This window comes from Coffea arabica, chromosome 3e (assembly GCF_036785885.1).
Source record: "Coffea arabica cultivar ET-39 chromosome 3e, Coffea Arabica ET-39 HiFi, whole genome shotgun sequence".
Classification (NCBI taxonomy): Eukaryota; Viridiplantae; Streptophyta; class Magnoliopsida; order Gentianales; family Rubiaceae; genus Coffea; species Coffea arabica.
Window position 1 is genome coordinate 11,570,694 of NC_092315.1, and position 10,696 is coordinate 11,581,389.

Below are 10,696 nucleotides of genomic sequence, written 5' to 3' on the forward strand. Positions count from 1 at the left end.
AATTATATAAGTTATTTTTACTAAATAAATTCTATAGGTTTTCATGATAATTTGTGATATTGAAATATTTTTAAAAGAAAATATCAATATATTTAAACATCAAAAAGAATTAGTAATAAGGACAAACAAGGAAAAAGGAAAGTGAAATATTTTATATAAGTATTATTTTTCATTTTTTGTAATAAGAAATTATTGCCATAATGTAATGAGAATTAGAACCATAACCCAATACTGTTTCACTCCTGGAAAGGAAGCTTCAATCGTAATTTTACTTGTCAATACAATCGTCCGAGCTGGTTCGGGTTCTAAGTTTAATTGCCAACCATAATAATAAAGTACAAACAGATAACAGAGCTGCTTCACGTAAACCATGTAACAGACCTTCAAAGAAAACAAGAGTACAGAGGAATCAGCTACCAAGAGCCATTACACCTTTCTATGTAGCTTTCCAAGATGACAGAGGCGGAGTATTTGCAAATCTCCAAGTATGTGCCATCATAGCAGGTGGGTATCTGTCACCCTTTGCTGCATTAGCTGAAGCAATTGATTCAAGCTCAGCCATTTCTTCCGGTGTCAACTTCACCGATAAGGCCTTGATGTTGCTCTCCAGGTTCTCAATCTTAGTAGTGCCAGGAATGGGACAGACGTCATCCCCTTGATGATGAACCCATGCTAAGGCCAATTGGGATGGAGTACAACCCTTTCTTGTTGCCAACTGAGTAACCTGCTCGAACAGCTTGTTATTGTGCTCAACATTCTCCTTCTGAAACCTTGGGAAACTCTACAAACGCAGCAAACATTTGCTGTAAACATTAAAATCATATAGACTGATTGTGCCCATGCACCTGTGCTTTGCTTTTCAAAATCTACCATAAAAGCATCACTTACTAAGAAGGCATTTGTAAATTTTACCACGTACATTCTCACCTCCGACCAGAGAATTAAATAACAAAAAAAAAAAAAAAAAAGATGATGCCATGACATCTTTTGTACTACCACTCCAGGCACATACATGCCAAGGTAAAAGCAAAAAGGGAGTGCAAGAAAGTGTAATATGGCGATTGGACTAATATGTTAGTACAATCTCAGGGAGTTGTCACATGGTCACAAGAGCCAGAGTAACAGTAAATGTTCAATGACATATCTGAAATTAATCTGCAGCTACCATAAGTTCAAACCAAATAAACTCAAGTTTTTAAGCGAGAAAATGAGATTTAAAATGCAGAGGATACTGTTTTAGTATCTGCTTAACCATAGTGGATACTTACTCACTATGAGATTCACGAATTATACAGAGGTACAGTGCCCGTTCCAGATCTTTGCTTTAAGATAAAAAAAAAATGATGTGGTGCTTTTGCCTGTTTCTAAAAGATGCCCTGTCAGATATGGTGGCAGGGAAAGACAGCAGAAAGCATATGAAAAGGAAAATAAAACAATGTCGCCAGTAACTGCTTGAAAAAATGGAAATGTGACCAGTGACCAAACAGGATAACAGGTAGGTTTTTCATAGCAACAACTGACTCCATTTCACTTCTGAAACATAGACTTCAGAGAAAGTTCAAGTAACATAGCAAAGTCATATGAGCCAAACACAGAGGAATCTATAGTCAAGAGAACTTAGTCAAAAACAAGATAATAGGAAGATTTTTCTTACTAACGAACAACTGCTTCCATTTCAGTTCTGAAACACGGACTTCAGAGCAAGTTGAAGTAACATACAAAGTTAATTGAGAACCAAAAACAAAGGAAGATATACGCAAGAAAACTTTTGTATATTTTCTAGTAAATCGACGGAAACCATGAATTCAACGTATTACGAATTCTGGAAAACACCCCATGGGCTGCAAGGAGGGGTCAACAATGGACTCAGATTACTAGATGTAATCTGCGATCGGAGTAAAATTTCACATTGCACAAGCCTTGAGCACATACCTTACGGAAGTCGTTACTAGTCAAGTTCTCCGTCAACTTTGTACCAGATGCAAAGAATCCTCTGCCCAGAGGACTGAATGATACAATTCCTATGCCTAGTTCCCTATAATTAAAAATCATCCTGAATTAGTAAGCTGAGGGGGCAATACAAGCTCCCAACTATGGAAGATTATTATGGGGAGCATATCTTTTGGATGACTTACCTGCATGTGGGAATAACCACTTCCTCAGCATCTCTCGTCCACAAGGACCATTCTAGTTGCACAGCTGTTATGGGATGAACAGCATGAGCCCTCCTGATTGTTTCTGGAGAGGCCTCAGATAGACCTATGTGTCTTACTTTACCCTCTTCAACCAGTTGCTTCAGAGCTCCAACCTAGAAGTTGCAGGTTATAGAAGGATTTCAATTGACAAATCTGTCTAATGTGCAAATCTATTTGTAATTTCACAACAAATACAAAAGCACAAGCAAAAAGGCTTGGGGACATCCATCAACTTCCGGTGAATACTGAAAAATGCAGAGGACTACTATAGCCTAACTAAGCTATAAAACATACACGAGTGATATTGCAAAGACATGAATAAAATTAAGAGAAGAAAAACCCGGGGGGGGGGGGGGTGCGTGAACATATTCTACTGTAGAACCCTTTAATTAATTTAATAGTACTGAAAACAATAGTTCAATGTAATCCAAACAATGCTTGGCTGCTGTTTACTTGCGTAGACTTCAAATAAGGAAATAGATTTTCCTATTTCCTTTTTTGTTTTGGGGGCGGGGGGACATTTATCTAACTCTGATTCTTGGGGAAATTCCCAAGATTATGATGAAATTCAACACTGTTCTACAAAAGGGTGTTTTTGGTTGTATGTTCTGGACAAGATGGTCCTCATGCATTCGTCAAATGCAAACTCAATAGAGCTTGCCTATGGTAAATGCCAGGTCTAAAAAGGTTAGATTTTGATCGAAGTCCCATTCACCACGAGCTCGCATTGACCAAATGTCGGCTCACTGAACTCACATTCAGTAAATCCTAGGACCCTATGAACTAAAACACACACACACACCCTTTTTGTAGAATATTTTTACATTTCATCATAATTTTGGGAATATCTCCTCATTCTAGAGCTCAAACAGAGAACCATGGTTAGCATATATGATAGCAAAACTTACAAACCGCTATATGACAAATTGCTCTTATTGATTACTACAACTCGAACTGAATTAATTAATCCAAAAAAAAAAAAGATTGATGGAAATAGAAGGCTACGAAAACAAACCGTGATTTCAACAGGAATCGTTGTGTCAATCCGATGAACATAATACAGATCAATATAATCAACATCTAGCCTCTTCAAACTGGCCTCACAAGCTTCCCTCACATAGTCTGGATGGCCACATGCTACATGTTCTCCGCTTGGCAACATTCTTGCCGCAAATTTCGTTGCAATTTGAACTTTCTCCCTTTCCACCCCCTTCAATGCCTACTTCCACAACACTCAAAATAAATTACCAAAAAGCAAAATCCCCCAATAAAAAAAACAGAAATTTCCAACCACATCTCAGCTGAGTTAGTATAGGCATAAAAAAAAATCCAAATACAGTATAAAAATCTTAACAAACAAAAATCCATCAATAAATCGCAAAAAAAAAAAGAAAAGAAACAGAAATTGCTTTTGGTCTTCATTATACTTTCTTGAACCAAAAAACAAAAAACAGAGAGAGAGAGAGAAGTTGGTTTTGGCCATTTTGGCTTATGAGGTCTGACTTTACCTTTCCAATGAGGATTTCATTAGTATGGGGGCCATAGACATCAGAGGTGTCCAGATGAGTGATGCCACTATTGATGGCATGGTGGATCAGCTTGATCATATCTGGCTCGGGTTTTGGAAGGCCATAGCTAAAAGACATCCCCATGCAACCTAAGCCTTGGGCTGACACCTCTAGGCCTTGTGGTCCCAGCTTGATTCTCCTCACTCCTGCCGCCATTTTTGTCTTTATTGAGCTCTGTTACTAAATTTTTTCCAAAACCCTGCTGGCTTTTCTCCCCTTCTCTTCAGGTATAGCATTGAAAGTAGCGAGAGTTAAATAGAGAATTGGATAGTATGATGACGTAGTCAGTGAGCTCACCTCCTGGCTTTTCTCCTCTTCTCTTCAGGTATAGCATTGAAAGCAGGGAGAGTTAAATAGAGAATTGGATAGTATGATGACGTAGTCAGTGAGCTCATCTAGTGGACAAATTGCAGATAAGATCTGGCATGGACCCGACTATGGTGCAGATATCTGTACCAAGTGAAAAGCTACCACTTCCAGCAACTTTGGACACTTTTCAGGCACGAACATTGAGGATGTCTGGTGAGCTGGTGGTAAAAGTGGGACCAGGGGCCTGGACGGTTGTTAGACAACCGTCCAAAAGCTTTTCATGGCCAAGATGTGATGGTCTATCATCAACGGTGAAAACGAAGCCACGTCGCAGAGTTATATCTACTGAAGAAGATGGCGTCGTTTTATTGAGTGGCAATTTAAAAAATAAAAATTTTGAAAACGGATGGAGCATTATCGTCAAATGGCGTTTGCATGCAACAAATTTATCCCGCCCAAATTATTAATAAAAAGTTCATTTTTATCAGAAATCCCCATTTCACTTTCCCCATTTCCCAAACCCTTTACCCGTTGTCTGTTAATGCAAAAAATCACTCCACAAAAGAATTGTCATTTCACTCCACAAAATCACTCCCATTTATCTCTCCATTGTCTGCTAATTTCCAAAACAACTGCCTGAATTCCTCCTAAAGAAGACCCACGGTGTTTTTTTGGAGAAGGAGAAACTGCATAATTCAAAGCCCTGGGGTGTTGTAATAGTTGGAGATTCAAATTTAATCGAGGCCAACTGGTGGCACAAGATCAACGAATCCATTGAATGGCAAGATAGGATATTTTACACTCTCTGTGCTACCTATGCCCTTGTCTCCTCTGTTGCCCTTGTAATGTTTATCCTCAACATTGATATTCTTCATTTCTTTACATTTTTTAATTCATTGGGGTCAAAATTTTCTGGGATTTTTGAGTTAATTTCTTATTTTAGTGAGTCTTGAAGTTTCACATTAGTTTTCGTGGGGTGGATTGAAGAAATTTTGGAGCTTTGTTTATTTCGAACTGGGTAGCTCAGCTGAGCAGTTAAAAGTGTTGAAATTATGCTTGTAAAAAAGTTATCTTTTTTATTTTTCTTCTTTAGGTTGCAAGCTTAATTAGTTTAGTACTTATTTTTTGTGTCTTCTTCTTGCTTACAACCCTTTTGAGGAGGTTCGTTATTTCAAGAGAAAAGAACTAGTAATTTCTCTGTAATGTCTCCTGTAATGTCTCCTAGTGGAACAACACAGGCTTCTGCAAAAGAATTTCTTGATTCCATTCTGGAAACTGTTATTAGGATTTTTGGTTAGGACTTAATACCTCTCTTTTCTTTAATTTAATGCCTGTAATTACTTCACTACTTTCTGAACAAATCATTATGATTGCAGAGAACCATGTTATTGTTGGAGAGCTTCTTGAGACAAAATCTGCCGAACAGGTTGACTTGAATACACCCAAATCCATAGTTACAACTAGTGCAATTCGACTTACAATTTGTTGATTTGTTTGGACAATAGAAATTGCAATGCATATAAAAGAAATTGTTGTAGGGAGTATAAGAACATCATGTGAAAGGTGACAAAAGAGTTTTTATTAGTTGCTTGCTTTTTTTCTGTACCTATTCTGAGAATGCAATAACTATCAATATTCACAGTTAAGCAGAATACATTCTTCCGTTATTGCTATTAATTTGTTATATGATTTTGGATTGAGAGTTTAGTCAAATAAAGTTGGCATGACATATTGTTATGTTGTTTGTATCAATTGATATTTTTCTTGTACCTATTACTTATTATAGTTTACAAACCCATATCATGGTAAAAAAACATAGTGTTCTTTCACCTGTGTATAGTGCACATGGTAAAGAACATACTGTAAGTATGATTATTCAATTGTTGATTTTCTGGTTATTTAGGAGGTCCTTTCATTAGGTAATGGCATAATATTCATTATTCAATTGATGGTAATTGATTGTTTACTTAGGAATTGTAATTTTGACAATGGCATAATGTCCATTGTTGCTGTTAACATCATTGAAAACTCCATGACTATTTAATATTAGGGAGTGAGGTAGGAGCAGTTGTTAGATCAACCGTCCATAAATAGTGTAATAATTGTTGAACATTTTGTAACTTTATGTAAATCTCTTGTACATTTGTAACAACAGAAGTGTGATAATATACTTTTGTGAAGAAACCTCAGGGGATAGGATATTGAAATTATCCCTTATGTTTTTGTCATGTCATTTATTTTGGTGCAGTTTCAAATAATACATTATGGGACGTCGGGGAACCAAGAAGATGAATCTTACAAAAGATAAAGGCAAGCAGGTTGAGAAATATCATGATAATAATCCAGTAAAGCCGGTGAGACCACCAAGTGATTTCATTGCATACAAGTATATATGACTGACTTTATAGAAGGATTATTGTCTACATTTGGGGCTTTGAATTAGTTAAAAAACTCATGATAAAATCAAAAGTCTATGTGATGGATCTAATCATATTAAATCATGGTAGGATTGACTTCACACGCAAGCAAAAAGCAAAGGGAAAGGCATAACAATTCAGGAGCTAAATATATCTGCTAGAAATGCATGGAACAAACTGAGTGATGAGGAGAAACTTGTATGGAAGAATAAAGCAGATATGAAGAAATATAAGGAGCTGATGAAAATCTACAAAAAGTCTATAGCGGACAGGGGAGAAAGCATAAAGAGTGATGTAGCGAAACAAGTAAGAACGTAGCATCAAATTTTATTGTTTTGAAATTAAATGTTTTAGAAGTTTCAAAGCGCAAATGCAAGTATTGGACAGTTATTTGTTAATTTTTATCAATATTGTTATATTGTTTTTATAGGCATACAAGTTTAGGTGCACACCAACTAAATTTTTAAAGTTTGTGGGTCGTATTGATGGGGCGAAAATAGCTGTAATAAAAGAAATAGGATTTGATGGATTACTGGAGATCCAATGCCACATCCTTCCAAGTATTATATGCATGTGGTTGGTGAATAATTTCAATTCAACTCACTCATATGTACAACTTGAAGGTGGACGTGTACTACCTGTAACATCAGAGGATATAGCAAAGGCTCTTGAAATTCATGGTGAGGGGCCAGTGCCGGTTGAAGATACTAGAGATGATGGAATTGATAGCGAGCCATATTATTCTAGGAAGAAGAAGTATAATTGGCATGATATAGCAGATGAGCTAATATCCATGGAGGTTGGAGATGAATTCAAGAGATTATTTGTTATTTTTACATGTGGGTGCTTGCTTGCTCCAACGACGAAAAAATCAGTTGTAATAAATGATTGACAAATATCTAGTAATTTATAGTTGTGTTACGTAGAATTTTGTACTTGTGTTGTGTAGAATTATCTCCTTTTAGGATTACTGTTGGGAGCAAAGTTCGCTAGTTATGAAGATTTTTACTACTAGTGGGACATGTAGAATTTTTTGTTGGGAGCAAAGTTCATTACTGTTGGTACAATGTAGAATTTTTGTTTGCAGTAGCCAGGGTTGGCACACCACGATTAATGTATAATTTCTTGTAATCAATTAAAGAGATGTAAATGGTCTAAAACTATTCTGCATTGATTGCAATTGTCAAACTACTATCTAATATAAAAAGAAAACAATCATTTTAGTATTACATTGTTCCAATCCAGTTCCAAAAGGGTCACAAGATGCATCCTCTTAGCATACATATTCATCGAAGGCAATTAACTTCTACCCATTTATATCGTAGGTACTTGCACTTTTTCGTCGCTTATATGTATGGGAGTACTGCTCTGTAACCTTTCCACAGAAGCTACAATGGGGGTCTGACAATCATTGAAACAAGCAATAAATTATTTAAATCAAATATTCAGTGTTCATAAAAGCATGCCCTGCAATAGTCTTGTAGCAAGGTTAGACTAATTCTAAATAATAACTTTAAATAAATTTTTTTAAAGAATTACTGACCATTAAGAATTCGGTGAATGAGCTGTACTTTGTCTTGTTCACAAGATCGTTAGGAATCAAAAGTGGGAGATTGTTACGATCTTGAATATGGATATTATGAGCAGTCAGTATTTGAGGAGTGATTCTAGGTTCACCGGGCTAGATTTCAGTATTGTACTGAATAAGATACTGTAAATTTGTCCAAAATCTTGATTATCCACACAAGTGCAATATCTCACTTACCATCCTACAAGACTGCATATCTGAGTGAATAACTGAGGATGATCTAAAATTTGATTCACTGAATGATTGTTATCACTAGTAGTACATTATATTAGTTGCAAAGTCATACTAACACAGTGTATAACAGCAAAATAACTACAAGTAAAGACTAAATACGCATTCTGTCCAAAATTTAAGATACTATGATGTACGAAAATTATGAGGCAAATGTGTACATAATGTATAGCAACGTGTTCAACTGGATTAACAATATGTAAACAAAAATCAATCGAAAGTATTCTAAACAAAAATCAAAATTCAGTACATATGTGACCAGAAATGAATACATTGTAAAGTTATACTACAAACTTATGGGCTTTTTATTGAAGTAACTATGCAACAGATTTGGAAAGGTCTTTTTATAGTGTGTACCAACTAAAATATACCGTGTACCAAAATAATAACATGATGTCAAAATTAAACAACGGGTGACAAATAATTGTAACTTGTACGATTTAAAAAATAAATGTGAGCAAATAAATTAATAATCTGTGAAAAATTGTATCCAAAGGTGTAATCATGTGTCCAAATGTAATAACGATATTTCAAAACAAAGTAACCAGTGGTACATGGTATCAATTAATGCGTACAACATATATATCAATTTGTACACATAAAACAACAACATATAAATGCTATTAAATCAAGAGATCGTCGTAGTGTGTACCAATTAATATGTACAAAATATGATATTACTATGTCAAAAATAAATAACATATGATGAACATCCTATCACTATTATGCACACCTTAATAACCAATGTGTACAAGTAAAACATTAATTTGTAACAACTAAATAACTAAGAGTGAACTATAATGCACATTATGTAAAGTATAAAAATAGCTACTTACTACCACAGAATTATTCGATGACAAACATTTGCTTGATGTTTGGCTTTGGATAGATTGATAGGATTCTGATGACTGACAAGAGAAGAATATACAACAATTGAATTGGCTTATGATAGTAGAGTCAATTGAAATGATATAGTTATGTAAGTCCAAAAATAAGATTCAGTACTAACCATCTCAGATAGCGTTTTAAGTCATCACGAGTGTAGCCAATATTGCCTAATCCACCTACCTCTTTTCCAATGAGTTCATGGGATTGTTTCAAGGATATTCCTGCATCATTTGCAATCTCAGCTTGGGCTCCTTGAGAAATACTTACTTTTCTTTGCGAACGCATCATATGAGCACATTCTGAAATGTGTATTGTGTGATTATACTCAATTACCAGATCTCGAACCTGATACTTCATTGTTTCTCTGTTCAAAATTATCCCTATTTTAGCTTCACATCCGATTTTTGTTTCAGCCCGAGTTCTCTTTGGTTTTACATCTCTTTCGTACCATCGTTTGAAACCTTCTTTGCAACATGTGTACCTTCTCGATGTAACTACACCGTCTTTATCCTTGTTCAAGTAGTCTTTCCGAACACTGAACCCAACAACTAATCCGTACCTATTGTAGAAGTTGTATGCCTCATCTTCTGACTGAAACTCCATGCCGATCTTAGGACACAATGTTTCCTCCATTGTGTTGTATTCGACAAAAGCATTTTTTGCTATTTTTTTTCAGGACAAACTATTATATTTATTTTTTATTTCCTTATTCATATCATAAGCACTTAATTATTTGTATTCACATATGTACATACTTTATAACATTTTGTAAAATAATTTTTATGGATATATATCTTCTCTGTAATAGGTAATCACATAAGTCTAATAATTTGCAAAGCATATTTCATTATATAATATATGCATTTCAAACAAATATTATAACCAATTTGTGTATAATATCAGTATTTACATACTTTACAATCATATGCACACACTTTATAACAATGTGTACCTCCTTTATATCAACTTATAACATAACAAATGCATGTATGTAAAATACACTTTTACATAGCGTAAGGTTTGACAGTGTTCTCAAAATCTATACATTGTCATTTATACCGTTTGTGTAGTTATTTAAGTTGGTCACATTGTTAAGTTGTTTTTACGCTTATGTTATTTTATTTGTACACATCCTCATTTATATTTTGAAATTCTGTACGGAATTTTTATTGTACAAGTTAACCATTCTCTGCAAAAGGATAATGACATACTTCTTATAATTTTCAAATCATGCTTCACTACATAACACATTTATTACAATCAAATTACATATAATATTAGCATTTACCTTGGACAGAGTTCACCATGCAGTGGATTTCAGATGAGCCGCTCACAAGTCTCGGCTATGCATTTGTTACTCGATGAATATCTATCTCAGTCATCCACAAGTTAAATTGGCGTGTATTGTTGCTGCAACGGATCTTCACAATTATCTTGTGCACACCTCAGATAAGATGCCCGTTTTGATAGGGTTTATTTAAGAGTTGGAAGAGAAGAAGA

At 35.0% G+C, this 10,696-nt stretch overlaps 2 protein-coding genes across 2 annotated transcripts; both read right to left on the reverse strand.

Annotated features, from left to right (window-relative positions):
* Positions 1–234: 234 nt before the first annotated feature.
* On the reverse strand, positions 235–4,086 carry LOC113736475 (probable aldo-keto reductase 2). Its single transcript, XM_027263482.2, has 5 exons — positions 3,704–4,086; positions 3,211–3,414; positions 2,136–2,308; positions 1,933–2,035; positions 235–781 (listed from the first exon to the last, which is right to left on the reverse strand). The coding sequence occupies exons 1-5, from the start codon at positions 3,917–3,919 to the stop codon at positions 437–439; spliced, it is 1,041 nt and encodes a 346-aa protein (XP_027119283.1). The 5' UTR covers positions 3,920–4,086; the 3' UTR covers positions 235–436.
* Positions 4,087–7,803: 3,717 nt separating this feature from the next.
* Positions 7,804–9,829, reverse strand: LOC113737354 (protein FAR1-RELATED SEQUENCE 5-like). Its single transcript, XM_027264597.1, has 4 exons — positions 9,318–9,829; positions 8,255–8,312; positions 8,033–8,170; positions 7,804–7,890 (listed from the first exon to the last, which is right to left on the reverse strand). Exons 1-4 carry the CDS (start codon positions 9,827–9,829, stop codon positions 7,804–7,806), a joined length of 795 nt encoding a protein of 264 aa, XP_027120398.1.
* Positions 9,830–10,696: the final 867 nt, after the last annotated feature.